This window comes from Artibeus jamaicensis, unplaced genomic scaffold (assembly GCF_021234435.1).
Source record: "Artibeus jamaicensis isolate MK-2021 breed Jamaican fruit bat unplaced genomic scaffold, CSHL_Jam_final scaffold_847, whole genome shotgun sequence".
NCBI classification, from domain to species: domain Eukaryota; kingdom Metazoa; phylum Chordata; class Mammalia; order Chiroptera; family Phyllostomidae; genus Artibeus; species Artibeus jamaicensis.
This window is the reverse complement of record NW_026522057.1, coordinates 4489082-4507188: the sequence shown is the minus strand read 5'-3', so window position 1 is coordinate 4507188 and position 18107 is coordinate 4489082. Positions and strand designations below refer to the sequence as shown.

Here is an 18107-nt window from a genome sequence, read left to right as displayed (position 1 = left end):
TTTTTAGAGGGGAAGAGAAAGAGAAAGAGAGGGAGAGAAACACCAATGTGTGGTTGCCTCTAGTGCACGCTGTACTGGGGACCTGGTCTGCAGCCCAGGCATGTGCCCTGACGAGGAATCAAACCAGCAACCCTTAGGTTCACAGGCTGGTGCTCAATTCACTGAGACACACCAGCCAGGGCTGTTATATTTCTATATACACCACCAATTAGAAAATAAATTTAAAAACTCCAAGTCAAATATATAGTGAACATGTGCAAGACATCTATACTAAAAACTATAAAATATTCTCAGAGAAATTACAGAAGTTCTAGATACCATGTGGCCATAAAGGGATATATTACATTCATGGACTGGAAGACTCAATATTGTTAAACTCTCAATTATCATCAAATTGATATAGAGAGTCAATGCAATTCCAATTAAAATCCCAGGTTTTAAAAAATATTTGGGTATGTGCGCTCAAATCAACAAATTAATTCTGAGTTTTATTGGGAAATGAAAAGGATCTAGAATAGCCAAGTCAATCTTGATGAGTAGCAGCAAAGCTAGAGGGAATACTTATACCACCAGGTATCAAGACCCATTATGAAATTACAGTAATTAAGATATGTTTATTGGTGTAAGGATACACAAACGGATCCATGGAGCAAAACAGAGAGTCCAGAAATAGACATATATACACAGGCATCTAATTTACAATAAAGGTGTCCCTGTATAATTCTGTGTGTGTGGCTGGAATGGGTGGAGGATAAAAGATCTCATCAATAAAACTGTGGTGAGTCAAACGGATATCCACTTGGCAAAAAACCCCAAAAGTGTGACTTGAAACCTACACTTCATACCAGATACAAAAATTAACGTGAAAGCTAAAACATTAAACTTCTGGAAGAACACAGTGGGGAATATTTTCAAAATTTTGGGGTAAGCAAAGATTGATTAAACAGGACACACAATGCATTAATTATAAAAGATGAACATATATGACTCTGTTAAAATAAAAAAATTTCTGTTCATCATATGATAACATTGAGAGTAAAAAAAATCCAGAGGTGGGAAACAATATGTAAAACACATACGCCAGAAAAAGAACATCCAGAATATATTTTAAAAACTCCTAAAATCTGTAATAAAAATACAATCCAATTAAAAAAATAGAGATGCAAATTAAAATCACAATGAGATACCACTTCACACCCATCAGAATGGCCATCATAAACAAAGCAACAAACAACAAGTGTTGGAGAGGATGTGGAGAAAAGGGCACCCTAGTGCACTGTTGGTGGAATTTCAACTGGTGCAGTCACTATGGAAAACAATATGGAATTTCCTCAGAAAACTACAAATGGAACTACCTTTTGACCTGGCAATTCCACTGCTAGGATTATATCCTAAGAACCCTGAAATACCAATCCAAAAGAACCTATGCACCCCAATGTTCACAGCAGCACAATTTACAATAGCCAAGTGTTGGAAGCAACCTAAGTGCCCAACAGCAAATTAATGGATTGAAAAAATGATGGTACACTTACACAATGGAATTCTACCCAGCAGAAAGAAGAAGGAGCTCTTCCTACTCTTCACAACAGCATGGATGGAACTGGAGAGCATCATGCTAAGTGAAATAAGCCATGGGTTGAAAGACAAACACCATATGACCTTACCTTTAAGTGGAACCTAATCAGCAAAACAAGCAAGCAAGCAAAATATAATCAGAGACACTGAAATTAAGAACAAACGAACAGTAACCAGAGGGGAGATAGGAGGGGATAATGGGGGGGAAAAGGGTGAAGGGTTTTCAGAGTCCAACTATAAAGGACACATAGACAAAACCAAGGACAGGGCATGAAGTCAGGGAAAGAAGGTGGGGATGGCTGGGGTGGGGGGAGATATGGGGGAAAAGGCAGACAACTGTACTTGAACAACAATCAAAAATAAAAATAAAAAATAAAACGTAAGCCCAGCTAGTGTGTGTGTGCACATACACACATGCCTGTATGAATCTGTATCTACATGACATAGAACATAAACCATGGAAAAGAAAAAAGAACATGAGGAAACCCATTTGGTTTATCAGTTTCCTGGACTGGGGTCTTGTTTTCTTTCACAGTGTATCATTCATTGGCCTTAGCACAATAATTTACAGGATGTGTTCTTTATTAGCTTTGCTCAGCTTGGCTGGGTTCAGCTATATGCTGCCAGCTGGGCTCATGCCAAGGCTGAAGCTCCATTCCCCTAAATTCCAGTTCATTTAATAAAGCAGAGGTTTCCTTCTGGGCCTTCAATTAACACTTTCGGTTCTTCATATCTAGCTCCTTCTTTCCCTCTTGACCCTTATTACTACAGAATGAAGAGACGACCTCTGAATTATAAAGACATTTCATGTTTTCCTGGGGTCTTTTTAGGCTGATCAATCTGTAGAGACTGGGGAAAACAGAAGGATAATAAAATCATCATGATGGGACCACAAGCCAACTTCAAAAGCTTCTTATTATTGAAACTCAGAAGAGTGACTGATCCTAGCTGCCTGGGGTGATAATTAAGAGGATTCCAGGGCAATTCCAGCAGAGGAGGGCTCTGTCTTCTCAGATGACAGTCTGTGTGTGTCTGGTCAAGTCTAAGCTATGCAGAGAGGCGGTGGGTGTGAAAACTCATTGTGAGGAAGCGCCTGGTGGTCGGCCACAGCCAAATGAACACATTCAGCTTTCCTTAGCATAAGACAATGCACCTCAGAATCTTACCAGCTCCTGCCTTTTTACCATTTCACCTTCATAATCTTGTTTTTCTCTAAGAGTTTGCCAAGTTCCCCTCGTGTTCTTGATGTACACGAATGTTTATATTTTGTTTTAGTCATTACTGATATTCAGAAACTCTCATTTATAACTGTAATATTTTCTCAAAATTCATCTAGGGAATTAAGGGGAAAGTGTAATAACACAGAGTTTATATTACTGGTTTCCAATATGACTTTCCTAAGAACCACATACATTTATTGAAAATGGGGGCCTTTGCAAGTTGATGTATTGGTGCTGGCATACAGGCAGCGTTAGAGTAAAAGCTGGCCAAAGAAAATTTCATGGATCTAAGTATTCCCAGGAAAACAGCAGGTATGTTGGTCAAATTTATAAACTGCCTACGTTACTCCACACTATTTCCAGGAAGTTTAAAAGAGGCCAGCTGTTTCATTACACATGCTGAAAAACTGGTACCATTCTCAGGCATCTGTGGTTGGTGAGGGCAGGAGAGAGAACTGGGCAGAGCCAAGGGGCAGCTTAAGGAAGCTAGAAGAGAGGCATGAGACGGAATTTTTTTTTTTGTCTCTTGGGCAGATATAATTAGAATCAGCAAGAGAACCCAGATCCCGTTTCATAACCTAGTGCTGCTCATTTCATTTCTCATATTCCTATTTCTATTTGTGTACCACAGGCACACAATAAGAGAAAACCTGTTATGGGAGGTCTGGATCACTGCACAAACCTCATCTCATAAATATTTTCCTCCTGACCAAATAGAGCACTTAAAATGCCTGTGTGTGTGTAGTTCCCTTTTCCTGGAATGTCTAGGCATCTTAATTCAGATACAGCTAACAGATAGTGGACATCCATTACAGACTACCTGGGGCTATGCATTCACACACCCATTTTTCATTTAAGTCACTCAACCTACAAAGGAAACACTTCTCTATTACCGAGCCTAACACTGCTAATTGTTGGACAGATGAATGAATAAAGCTCAGAGTTTCTAGATGGGATCAGAGTACAAGGCCAAAGGTGAAATAAGGACAGAGACATTCGTGTGCACGTGAGCGTGTGTGCATGTGTGTAGGAAGGGAGGAAACTGTGTGTTAAATAAAGGCAAGGCCTGGAACTAGCATATCTGAGAGAGGAAAAGGGAAAGTAGCCAAGTAGAATTTGTTTCACTATTACCCAAGGTGCCTGCACTTTTTCTCACATGGTTAGTGGAACATCTTCTTAGGAGACAAGAGGGGCATATTGGTTGCCAGAGCTTCTTGTGGAGAGGACATTCTCCTGTCTCTTGTATCTTAGTAAAAGAAGTTGGGTGGAAGGGAAGTAGAAGGGGAGTCCAGGTATGGAGCTGTTCACATGTTTAGTGACAGACAAGTGGGTGAATAAGGGCTCAGAAACGAGCCTCTCTAGAGATGAGTGCCCCTTGCTACTCTTATTTTTGGCTATGAGGTTTCCAAAATTTGAAAAATAAAACAAGTTTATATAACTTTTAATCTATTAAAATTGCAGTAGCACTCTCACTTTTATAGTTAAGTGAATAATAGCTTTAGGTGATAATAGAAATGAAATCAGAAAATATAGCATGATGTATTTCACTCAGCATATTGAATAATTATGTGCCAAGCACTGGGGATATAAAGATGAAGTTAATATATTAGTTCCATTTAATAAGGACTGCAGGTAGAAATAAACCCTAACTTTCTAGACATGGCAGAAAGGAGAATTTTAGCTCCCTTATTAATGTGTACACTGCCAAAACTAGCATTACTTTACATGTTACATTGGTAGATACTTGTTAAATAAATAGTTGTGATGGCTGTTAAAATAAACTTTAAGAACTCGCATTCTGACTTCTTTGTTCAAAGATTCTGCTCCCAATCTTATCTCCGCCACCACAAAGAATTACTGCCTCATGACAGCTTGTTAACTCTCATCTCTGCTTTCAGCTTGTGGAAGTCACCTATCCTTTCGCTGCTACCAGATTGGTTCTTCTAAAACACAAATCTGACCTGTAATTCCACTAATTAAAGCTCATTCAATGGTTCTCCTTGCTCTTGGGGTAAAGACTTGGATCCTAAAAATGATCTAAAGGGAAGCTGTATGTTTCCTGTGCCTTCTTCTCCTTACACCCTACAAATATGCCACTTAAACATTTTTTGGTTCCTTGACTACATTTTTTAAAAATCTTGGGCCTCCACTCATTTGTTCTCTTTGCTAGAATGCTTTCTCTCTCTCCCCATTCTTCTGGTTTCAGCCTAGATGCCACTTCATTTGGAAGCCTTCCCTGACCTCCCACTTCCAATTCTCCAATGTAGGTTAAGCACCCCTTTGAACTTCATTACTACCAAGCTGTAATTGTCTATTGGTCTATATGCCCACAAAACTGTGAACTCTAAAGGCAGAATCCCTATCAACTGACTCAATGACCAGCACTTAGTTGTGATTTGATAGTTAGAACTTGAATGAATGGCTGGTTTGTTGCATAAAATTAAACAGTCTATCTGGTTGTGTTATCCTTGCCTCTGCCCCAGTTTTTCCTTGTATAGTTTAGGTTAACACTTTAAGCAACCCTCTTTCTGACCCAGAATCACAACGTGATTATAGTGTAGTTTCGTATGCAGTTAAGGGAAATACTTTTTAAATGTTTCACAGAAAAAAAAGAAACATTCTGATAGTTTTGTTTTTAAGTATCAAATTCTTACTCCTCAGACCATGGTAATACTCCTGCACACCCAGCACAGCAATGAATCCGATTTCTCTTTGTTTTCTCTGTGTACAATGTCACAGGTAGAAAGGACAGACAGAAAGGGCAAAGGAGACTCAGCTGACCATTTACTCCAGTGGGGGTGCTCAGCACTTCTGTCGGTCCCCTGCATTTCTAACAGCATATGGAGAGCAGCCAGACTCAGCTTACACTATACGAAGTCATAAAAGATTTATGTAAAACCCAGAATGCAATAAATTTTTAATAAAAATATGAACATGAAATAGCTTACATCTCACGTTCTCTTACTGTCATAAAATTATATAAGAAACTAACCTAAAATCTGAAACTGGCTTGTCCAGCCTGAAATTGGAACAAGGGGGAGTTAAATGGATTATTAAGATGTCTAAAGGCCCAATTAGCATTAATGGCTATGCCAAATGGATTGAACTTTTCATTTGATTTCATACCTCTGTTTCACTTTAAAATTACACAGACAAAAAGTGATGAGCTAAAAAAATAAAGAAAGAAAAGAAAAGAAAAAGCTGTTGCCTTTTATAACTAAGTACCCTGGATTAGTTGCAAGGCTCTTCATCAAAATTGGCTTGGCCCCAGGAGTTTAGAAGCTAAAAAGGATCTGGCTTGGCAAAGGAGAAACAGCTGGCAAAGCAAGGGAGCAACACCTTGGAAAGGCAGAGCCCGAGCCCAGTACTGCTGGAGGGCAGAGCTAGGTGGGAAATGAGCTGAGGGATCTGGAATCAAGTAGGAGACAGTCACAGGAGTCACCTGTTACCCATCCCCAAGATCAGGAAACTATACAGTACTACAGGGATGGAAGGGACCTTAGGGATCATCTAGTTGAACCTCTCACATTTGTAATGACTTATACAAAGACATAAAACAAGCTTGTGGTCCAGTTGGGATTAGACTCCCAGTTCAATGCCCTAATGTTACACTACATTGCTTCTTTCCTATTTTGTATCAGGATCTGGAAGCCAAGATCCAGGGTCTGAAATGAAGTTTTAAAGAGAGCCCAGAGGAGAATGGGGACAGTGGAAGGTAGAAGTGTGAGGGCAATATGACTCAAAGTGATGGCCCTGACAACTGGTCCTACTAAAAGATCTCTACGGCCTTCCCTCTAGACTCAGATACCAACAAAGTCAAGTCACTTAATCCTTTAACTTTACTTTTCTCATAAATAAAATGTATCCCAAAATAATTATGTTTAGTTCAGAGTTACCAGGAAGATAAAATGAAATAACGTGTGTAAAAGAACATTAAAAAAACATTGGTACTTTTTCCTGCTTACTGCAAGCAAGAAACAATTTCATACTACTTTTGATTTTTTCACATTTGCATACTAATGACCAGAAGGTAGAAATGAAGGAGATCTCATGATTAGAAAGAGAACAGGATTACATATACAGAGAACATCTTGTTTTGTGAAATGAAATGAGTAATCACATTTTTTCCACATTGTATCACTTGTTCCTTAGCCAAGACAGTGAGATGGCTGAAGTTCTGCTGTTACTGAAAGTTACATTACAGAACCTACTGTGGGCATGGGGTGGGGAAGAAGGAAGCTGCTAGAGGAACCAACCTGGCTGCTGGAATGATGATGACTGAAGGACCTGGTCTGGAAATGCCAAGTGGATGGTCTCTTTCTACCTACTGAGCCTCGTCCTTCTGGTCATCTCTGTTAAAAATCTAAGATCTCCAGAGACACACAGAACTGGAAAGGAAAACAGTCAGCAAATACCTCTGGAAGCATCAACCACACAGTGAGTCATATTTCTTATCAGCATGGTGTGCAGTCAGAAAGGAATGCATGTCCAACAATTCTTGGACGCAGAGACCCTCAGCTCTTCTGGGTCTTGAGAACTGCCTAACTGCTGTAAGAGATTCACCAGTCAAAATAAGAGTTCTCTAGGCAAGAAAGTAAGAAAATAAACCTCACTGAATATAGCCTGGATCAACAAAGCTTATTCTGTTTTAGTCTCAAGTAAACAAAAATGGCTCCCCTATGGCTTCCAAGGCACTTTTCTTGCTGCTTTCACAGAGATATCTCACAGGGCCTGCAGAGGGATGGCAATGGACTTCTCACACCAACCCCAGGGCACTTGTTTCCTAAAGCATGTAGAGGGGTAGCAGCACTTTCCTGACACAAGATGTGTGTCTCATTTCCCTCAAGTTCCCTCCATCTCAGTGCCACCAACCTAATTCAAGCTGCTCTTGCCGTTCCCTTCTCCACAGATACCACAGTACAACCCATTCCCCACAGAGCAACCCAAGTGATTTTTTTAAATAACAGCTTTGTTGATGTATAATTTACATACCATAAAATGCACCCTTTTAAAAGTGTATAATTCAGAATTATGCAAACATCATCCCTATTTTAGAACATATTCATCATCTCAAAAATAAACCCTGTACCTATTAGTTATTCCCCTTCCCCTTAGCCCCCTGACAACCACTAATTTTTCTGTTTTTGCCTATTCTAGACATTTCATATAAATGCAATTATACAATCTGTGGTCTTTTTAAATTTTTTAAAAAAGATTTTATTTATTTATCTTTAGAGGGGAAGGGAAGGAGAAAGGGAGAGAAATATCAATGTATGGTTGTCTCTTGTGCGTCCCCTGCTGGGAACTGGCCTGCAACCCAGGCCTGTGCCCTGACTGGGAATTGAACCTCAATGTTTTGGTTCACAGACCTGCACTGAATCCACTGAGCTACACCAGCCAGGGCGATCTGTGGTCTTTTGTGACTGTTTTTTTTTTACTTACCATATGTCTTTAAGATACATGTATGTTGTAATATGCATCAGGACTTCATTCCTTTTTATTGCCAAATACTATTTCATATATACCACATTTTACTTATCTATTCATCAGAGGTTAAACATTTGGGTTATTTCAATTTTTTGCTATAATGAATAATGCTGCCTTGAACATTAATGACACATTTTTGTGTGGACATATGTCTTCTATTCTCTTGGGTATATATCCACAAGTGGAACTGCTGAGTCACAGGTAACTCTATGTTTAATATTTGGAGTAACTTCTAAACTGTTCCCATAGGGGCTGCAGCATTTTACAGTCTTACTAGTTATGTACAAAAGTTCCAATTTCTCCACATTTGATTACAGCCATACTCATGGATGTGAGGTGATGTCTCAATGTCTCATTGTGGCTTTGATTTACATTTCCCTGTTGACTAATGATGTTGAATCATTTCAAGTGCTTACTGGCCATTCAAACCCTTTGCTCATTTTTAAAAAAATTGGGTTATCTTTTTTTCTTAAGAGAGAAAGAGAGAGGGAGAGAGGGAGAGAATGGAAGGGAGAGAGAGTAATATCAGTGCAAAAAGCATCAACTGGTTGCCTTCACATGCATCCAGACTGGGGGTCCACACTGGGACCAGGGATCACACATGCTGGTGCCTGGACCAAGGATGAACAGCAACGTAAGTATGTGCCCTGACTGGGAATTGAACCTGCAACCTTTTGGTTATGGGATGACACTCCAAACACTAAGCAACACCAGCCAGGGCTGGGTTGTCTTTTTATTGTTGAGTTACGTGTTCCTTTATATTAAGGATATAAGTTCAGGTGATTTTTTAAAAGCAAATCAGCTTCGTCACATCCCCTACATAGTACCCTCTAATGATTCCCTACTATGTTTATAATAAACTCCGAGTTCCCACTCTGGCTTCCAAGGTCCTATTTCAGACGGTGCCACTCTCCCCACCACACGGCTCACTGCGTGCAGCCGGAGCAGCCGTCCCAGCACCACTGGTACGTTTGCCCCAGCACACATCTTTGTGTGGACAGATGTCTTCTGTTCTCTTGGGTACATACAGTACCCACGAGTGAAAATGCCTGCTTGGGGTTCTCTTTCCTGAGTGACTCCTTCTCAGCATTCAATTCAAACATCACCTTTTCAGACCAATTTTCTTTAAAAGACATTGTATCTAAAGAAGCTGCTGCTTCACAAAGAGGAATAAGGAAACTTTGGGGGCTGATGGATATATTCATTATCTTGATTATAGTAATGGTTTCATGGATGCATACATATGTCAAAACTTTTCAAATTGTACATTTTATGTATTTTCAATTTATTTTACTTTCTACTTTCATGAAGCTGTTAAACATTTAAAAACTCCATTAACAATCACTATCTTATCATACTTTATTTCCTTAGGAGAAACTGTATGCCTGAAATTGCCTCGTTTGTTACTTGATTTAAGTGCTTACTATCTCATCCCAGCAGAATGGACGTGCCATGAGTGCATGAATGTTGTTCATCTTTCTAACTGCTGGGTCCTCAGGCTGGTTCAGAGTTAGGAGCTCAATAAACAGTTGGCTAATTCAGTGAATGAATCCAGTAAATGTTTAGAAGAGACCCATAGACAATACAAAGGACGACTTTCTAGTCTCTCGGATTCGTCACTACTTTTAGACTTAAGGGGGTAAGATTCATATTATTCCCTTTGTTAAGAGTATCTATCTCAAACTGTATCCTGAATATTTTCCAACATTATCATTATTAGAAATACCATTTACTATTTAATTACTCTGCAGTACTATTCTAGCAGTTTATATATTTTTCTGTCAGTAGTAGTAATTTTTATAATAGTATTATAATAATGATAGCATAGCATATTATAATATAGTAATAACATAGCACAATTATAATAAATATAATATACAATTGCTATATTAACAGCAATAATACAATGAAAACATTTATTTAGCACTTACTTTTTGCCAGATTTTAGGTAAGCAATTTACACATGTAATCTCATTAATCCCCCACAAAAACTTTATGAAGCAGGCAGGTATTCTCTTACAGAGGAGGAATGTGAGGTTTGGAGAGGTGACCTAGCTGGAATGCAAACCTAGTCCAGCTTACGTCAAAGCCCTCGTCTTTCCCAGTCTGCTCCAGTGCTTCTCAGTATTTTTATAACACAGTGCTCCTCCAGCTCATATAAAAGGCCCAAAGAGCCGAGGAAGCTGTGTACCTAGAGAATGACACCACTCAAACTCTGAAATAGGTTAGAAACAAAAATAAGAGAGAGGAGAAGCTAGCTGCTTGAGAATAATCCAAGACATTTAGAGAAAGGAATTACTTATTTTATCACAGACTCCATGCCTACCTTCATTTGACATTTTATTCTTACTGTTTCTAATTATTGTCAGGTAGACTTTGGTTTTTACGTCAGTTGCTTGCCCTTGCTCTCCTCTGCCTACTAGTGAGGTTTATTGGTGGAGATATGCTAACCATGAGAGATCTAGGTAATCTCCACAACCAGTTTGGGTCCTGATTTCAGTAACTCATAGATGGATCTTTACCTTTAGTGCCAGGTGGCTGTAGGTTGTCTCCAGTCAAGGAACACCAGCCCACAGGGAAGATGTCACGGGAGTCGAAGCGGCACCAGTAGTCAAAGGCCCCTCGCCACCCATCAAAAGTGACAAGCACTTCTGAGCCCCTCACTTCCCCAATAGTGGCTGGGCAAATGAAATGAGGGTTCTTCCTGTCCACGGCTTCTAGCTTCATTCCCATTTTGAAGAAGTTGTGGGAAGGTGATGGTGGTTCCTAGATGAGAAATGGAAATATACAGACCTAGGCACAAACAGAGAGGCCATGTATGCCAAAAGACTGCTACATCACTTGGATGACTAAAAAGGGACTGCTATCTAAAATTTATACTGGAGTCCTGGCTGGTGTAGCTCAGTGGATTGACCGAGGGTCTGCGAACCAGAGGATCGCAGTTTGATTCCCAGTCAGGGCACACGTCTGGGTTGTAGGCCAGTTCCCAGCAGGGGACGCACAAGAGGCAACCATACATTGATATTTCTCTCCCTCTCTCCTTCCCTTCCCCTCTAAAGATAAATAAATTAAAAAAGAATGTTTATTAAAAAATAAATAAATAAAAATAAAATAAAATTTATAATGGAGATTTACTCTTTCTTCCAAATGAATGTCAAAGAATACTAGAGAATCACTTTGTTAATCCTAACCTTGTGACCTCTTTGCTTTAGTATTTTTTAAAGAAGTAAAAGGTAACAGATAAAGCTGAACCTCCTTTTGTGCCCTTCCCCTATCCCGTTACCCATGTATGTTTTTATATTTTACCATATATGTACATATCCATTTGCATGTTTTAAATTTTATATAGGTAACATTACACTGTACACATCATTCTATAAGTTATTTGTTCAACATCATGTTTCTGAAATTTATCCATGTTGATAAAGGTAGTTCTTGTTCATTTTAATTACTAACAGTATTCCATTATATGTATATATCACAATTTAGTCATTCTGTTGATGGACATTTAAGGTTTTTTCCAACTGTTTACTATTTCAAAATTTTAATGGCCATTCTTACACTTGTTCCTTTTACACATGTGGAAGGGTTTCTTTAGGATATATAATAACTAGGAGCAAAATTATTGGGTTATAGGCTATACACATTTTCTGCTTTACTAAATATTATTATATTGCCTTCCAAAGTGATTGTGACATCATATACTCTGTCTAGCAGTGTTCTCTCTTTCTTCCTGCCCTCCCACACTGCAGTGTAACTGCAAGAGTAAAGATATAAAAACGTGTTGTACACTCTGGTTTTACTGTCTAATCCTGTCCAATAACACAGTCTCATTAAATGGACATCTGAAAGAAAAAGTCCCCCTATTTTTTAATTCTTCAATATTATTCTGGCTATTCATTATCCTTGCTCTTTTGTATGAATTTTAGAATCAGCTTTTCAAGTTTCACAGAAAAACTCTATTTGGATTTTGACTGGAATCCTAATGAATTTATAGATTAATTTGAGAAAAGTAATCTTTTATATATAATATTGAACCTTTCTAACCCATAAACATAATAGCATTTCCCATTTGTTAAGTGTTCTTTAATATACATTTTAAAATTCACTCTATAAAAAAACTCATTCTTTTTACTAATATTGTCTAGGCACATTTTAACTGTATTGCTATCATAAATATTTTTTATAATTTTATTTTCAAGCCATTTGTTACATAAGAATGCAACTGATTTTTACAAATTGATTAGCTAATTTAATCCTGATTAGCATATATTGACTGATACACCAATTTTTTGTCTGTTTGATTTATCAATTATTCAGAGATATGTATTAAAATATCCCCTAGTGGTTGTGGATTTTCTAATTTTTCCATGTAATTCTGACCAATTTTACCTTATATACTTGGAGGCTATTTTTTTAGGAGCATGTATATTTATAACTTTTATTTTCTTGGTGAACTGTACTTTTTAGTCATTAGATAGTGAGCTCTTTAAATGCATTTTAGCCTCAAAATCTCCTTTGTCTGACTTCAGTATAGTTAATAGCGGCATTATTTTGATAAAGGTTTGCCTAGTATATATAGTTTATGTTCTTTTACTTTCAAGATTTTTGTGGCATATTTTATCAGGGTCTTTTGTAATAGTTTGTAGTTAAACTTAAAAACAATCTAATCTAACTAAACTGATGAGTTCAAAAGCTCATTTACTGTGATAAATAATATATTTATTTTTTATTTTTTAAAGATTTTATTTATTTATTTTTAGAGAGAGGGGTGGGGAAGGAAAGAGGGAGGGAAACATCAATGCATGGTTGCCTCTCGCACACCCCGTACTAGGGACCTGGCCCGCAATCCAGGCTTATGCCCTGACTAGAAATCGAAATGGTGACCCTTTGGTTTGCAGGCCCATGCTCAACCACTGAGCTATACCAGCCAGGGAAAATTATATATTTATTATATCTATTATATTACCTACATTTCTATTTTACTTGATTTTTAAGGTTCTTTTTTCTCCTTTAAAATTGGCTGAATTTTCATCTCTCCACTCCCTATTGATTCAGATGTTAACCATTCTATTTATAATCTTTCAGTGGATCCCCTTAAGATTGTATAGTTGACATCAATAAGTCTAAAACTCATCTTTATTTAGTCACAAGCAATACAAGGACTTTATTTAGAATATTTTAATTACTCCCGAGTTAATAGGTATTTGATAATTTAGTTCCATACTGTTATACTGAGAATCACTTTTGTGGTTACAATTTTTTATACAGTTATAGGCAATGCTTGATCAGCTTTATCCACATGTGGGTATTAAGCGAGATAGTGTATAGAAGCTCTAAATTTACTGTAGGCACTCAAAAATTGTCTCTTTCTCCTCATTTAGTATATGAATGTTATGAAGTTCCAAGATCTATAACAAGAACCACTCCTTCAGATGTATCACATTTTATATGTTTTACTAGTAAACACATTAAAAAAATTATTTTTAGAGAGAGGGGAAAGGAGGGAGAAAGAGAGAAACATCAAGGTGTGGTTGCCCCTCGAATGCCCTATTGTAGAGCTGGGACCCAAAAATCAGGATTCATAATTTTGAGTCTAATATTCCTTTGGGGATAACTGCTGCTTCATAAGGTACTAAATATTCCTTCTGTGGAACTAGTTTCTGAGACGGCATCCTCGGGCCATAAATATCATATAGACACCAGAGGCTCAGCAATTTAAAGGATGTAAGCATTTGATTTTAAGCAGTTTGGAGTTGGTGGTACCTGTGGAACACCCTACCTTATGGAAAATCCTGATGGGAGCCATTTCTGCTCCATTTAGCGTCTTCAAAAGGAACATGGGCCAAGAGGAGGCATTCAGCCGAAATCCTGCAGCAAACATAATAGGCAACAGATGAAAAATATGTTTCAAAGGGAAAGACAATATCAAGTTTTCCCCTTGGAATCCAGCCACTCCTCCACAACCTATACTGTGATAAGTTACAGAATCATAGACTGTTAGGAAAGGACTTAAAGGTTAAGTAGAAGAAATGCCTCATTAGACAGATGGGAAAATGAGGCACATAGAGGGAATGTAACTTGCCCAAGTGTAATGTTGCAAAGTAAGTAGTGAAACAAAGCCCCTAGCCAAGTGTCCTGACTTTGAGATAAGTATCACAGATTATTTATCATAGTGCCTAAAAAGTTTTCCTTGAAAAATCCAAAATAGATGTGAGAGGATTAACAAATACTTAGAAACGGTCTAGACAGGGGAGTATGGAAGTTATTCTTCTTAATAACCTCTTAAGACGACACCGAATATGTCAACTGATTAACCCAATACACAAATGAATTGTTTTGGTTTATCTCAACATAAACCCACTACTTCTCTCTCTCTCTTGCTTTCTCACTCTCTAGTGTGTGCGCTCTCTCTCTCTCACTTCTCTTTCACACACACACACACACACACACACACACACACACACACACACCAAGTACAAACACTTTTTGATATTCATTTTTACTTAAATAACTAAGGATCAGGAAATTATGAAGATGAAAGGGATCACCCTATCCAAAACTTAATATTACAAAAAAAGTAAAAAGCCTGGAGATGTTAATTGTCCACTGTTGTTCAGTAAAGTCAGTAAGAATGTACCATTAATAAACTACAAAAATAAGATTGTTATTGTAGTTAGTTCTCACAATTAATGGAAAGAAGCTCCCAGTACTTCTTTCAATTTGGCTTCGACTCTCTCTCCTGACACCAAAATCTACTCCTTTTTGATAGTCTCCCAATATACCTCAGTTTTCCCATTCCTGACAAAAGAACAATAGACTGGACCAAAGCTTCAGATCTGGGAAATTACAATAGAAACTGATATTATTGAACTCTTTATTGTGTGCCAAACACTGTGCCAATCACTTTCCACTGACTACCTAATCCTCAAGACAACCCAGTGAGGTAGACATTATCTTCATTTTGTAGATGAGAAAAGAGGTATAAAGTAAACTGCTTAAGATTTCTAAGTGAGCAAATGACCAAGTATCAAAACCCAAGCTATCTGACCCCTAAGTCCATACTCTTAACCACTAAGTTAAACATCAGTATATAGATAAAATGAAAAATGGAGAATCAGTTTTTGGGCTTAAGTATTCATTAATAACTATAATTAACAAGGAAGAGGTGAGAAGAGAGAAGAAAACGGAAGAGTTATCACCCTATTATGGTTTAAACTTTTAGTCTCAAAGCTGGCTAGGCTAAGCCAAGCTTCCCAAAGTCTGATTTCTTGGGATAGCTCATTCACATCAACAATGGTGACAGCATTGTGGATGCTCATCACTTAATCTAAAACTGCTATCACTTACTTTTTTGCTTGTCTAGCTTTTTTGCCTTTTGGAAAAAACCCTACCCTAATCTATGTGTTTTGTTGGGAACGCCTGTCACATGGCTCCACCTACCTGGCCATGGAAAGGAAAATAATGCCATTTAAGAGCATTAGATTCCCACAGACCAAAAGTGTACATGTATACCCCAAGCTGGGTCAACTGTTTTCTGATATGATATATGCATACTGGAGGACAGAGTCTCGTTATCTGAGGTCATGGCAAGAGAGATGTTTGTAGATTTGGCACTGCTGCATGGAGAACAAAACTGAGAATAAAGCCAAGGTGGGCAAGTAATGGAGAGCTATGAGAGTATTTATTTACTTATTTTATACTGATTTTGAAAGAAAGAGAGAGAGAGAAACATCAATTTGTTGTTCTATTTATTTATGCATTCATTGGTTGTTTCTAGTGTGTGTCCTGATGGAGGATTGAACCCGCAACTTTGGCATATTGGAATTACTTTCTAAACAACCAACCTACCTGGCCATGGTTAAGACATTAGAATGTTTAAAACCCTGTGTCTAGAAACACACTCAACACCAGGCCTTAGACTTCTCAGTTAACATGAGTCAGCAATTCCCATCTCCTCCTCCTTCTTTCCTCTAAATCAGTGAGTTGGGTTTTTGCACTCATTGCCCAAACAGTGTTGGCTACTACTCTTCCTTTGACCATGGTTAAAAGAAAACAATTAAATCTCTCCAAGAGTTCAGATACAGGCCTGGTCTGTGTGTGGGGAAAACAATTCTCCTTAAGTCTGGGAAAGGCTGAAGCAAGCCAAACTTAGAGCAGATTTGCCACGAGTGGTTCAGTACATCTATGGATAAGGCAAAGCGAAGCACAGCTGTTCTAGAAAAATGTGCCCTACCTCTTGGTAAAAGAGAGGAGTAGAGAGAAATACCTGTGCAATTAGAAATATCACATTCAGGCCCTAGGTTCCTAACACTAGAGAGCCTCACCACATGACACCCAATTCCAATTTTTAGGATCAGGTTACTGAGGGATGTCTTTCTCACCTGGAACTTGAAGAACTAAAAAAATCCTCTCAGCTTTGGGAACCCTTATAATAATATTGTAATAGCTAATACATATTGACTGCTTTTAATGTAGTAAATATTTTGCATGCAGTTTCTTACTGGGTATTTGAAATAGTACCATGAGGTATACTCTATTGTTATCCCTAGTTTGCAGATGATAAAACAGAAACTCAAGAGAAGTAAGTAGCTTGTCTAAGGTGGTAAGTGGTAGAGGCAGATTCCAATATATGATGGTTTTACTCCAGACCTCATGGTTCTTAGCTAGCATGTTTTACTACCTCTTAGTAAAACTCCTACTTCTTCAATAGTAGAAGGGCAAAGCAGAAATGTTTTGGGTACTTGGTACCTCTGGGTACAACCCAAGGAAGTACCAAGGATCCTTATCTTCAACTCCCAAGGTACTGTGGGACTACCCACCCTGCTCCAAATTCATTTTATATTACGGATGACAAAACCGAAGTCCAAAGAGGCTAGGAAACATGTTCATGGTCACAGAGTTGGACCTGAGCCCTAGGCCTTTCCATCCGGCTCTCTTCCACTACGCCGTGCTGCCTCCCAAAGGGGACACCGAGTCACACACTGTGTGCCAGGCTGTGTGTTAAACAAGCACTTCGAGTGGGTCATCTCATTTAATTGTTGCCAGAACTCTGTGAACCAGACACAAGAAAGGGAGCACTGGCTCTGGACGAGGAGGCTGCCTGGACTCTGAACTGGCTCTGACACTTAACCTGGTGTGCAACGTGTAAATTACGAAACCTCTCTCGGGCTTTAGTTTCCTCAACAAGAAGAGTGGTAACTACCTCACTGGGTTGTTCTCAGAGTTACATGTGTAGGACTTAAAACTTTGCCTGGTATATAGTAAATACTAGATAAATGCTATCCATTATTTTTTATTATAGATGAAAAGACTGAGGTTAGAGAAGTAAAATATCCAAGGTTACAACTTTACTTAAGTAAAATATTTACAAGGCAGGATTTAAATCCAACTCCTTTGTCTCCACAGCCCTCATTATTAATCATCACATAAATATCTTCAAATATTTATTCACTCAGTTCTTCCATACTGACTCTTTTGGTAAAAAAGAGTTGAAGTCATAAATTTGTGAAAGCAGGAAGTGAAGAATAAAAAATAATTTGAAGGTCTCTTTAAATTAGACAATGGCCTGAGGTATTTGCAAGGAAAAGGATAGGCAGGTAAGAGATCCTAATCTCTAAAGGTGGGAGTACCCCAGGGCCTGGCCCTTTCTTGGTCCCCACTCTCTTCCTGTCAAATAATGACTGCCAATTTACATCTCCAGCCCACACCTCTGCCCTGAGTTTCATGCTCTTACTTCCAATCGCCTTATCCTATCACTCTACATGGATGCCAAAAATTCTTGAAATGAATAGGTCTAAAACAGAATCTTGACCTTGCTCCCCC

The 18107-nt window shown here is 38.3% G+C and overlaps 1 protein-coding gene across 12 annotated transcripts in view; it reads right to left on the bottom strand.

The window, feature by feature from the left end:
- SCMH1 (Scm polycomb group protein homolog 1) overlaps positions 1-18107 on the bottom strand; it is a 143537-nt gene that overhangs the window by 53314 nt on the left and 72116 nt on the right. For 11 of the 12 annotated variants that reach the window (XM_037149406.2, XM_037149408.2, XM_037149407.2 and 8 more), the window contains 2 exons: positions 14065-14153; positions 10805-11048 (listed from right to left, as the gene is read on the bottom strand). In XM_037149406.2, the coding sequence (XP_037005301.2) occupies positions 10805-11048; positions 14065-14153 (333 nt within the window). Of the gene's footprint in view, positions 1-10804; positions 11076-14064; positions 14154-18107 lie in introns of those variants that run through there. The other variant, XM_053660463.1, reaches the window with a different exon arrangement.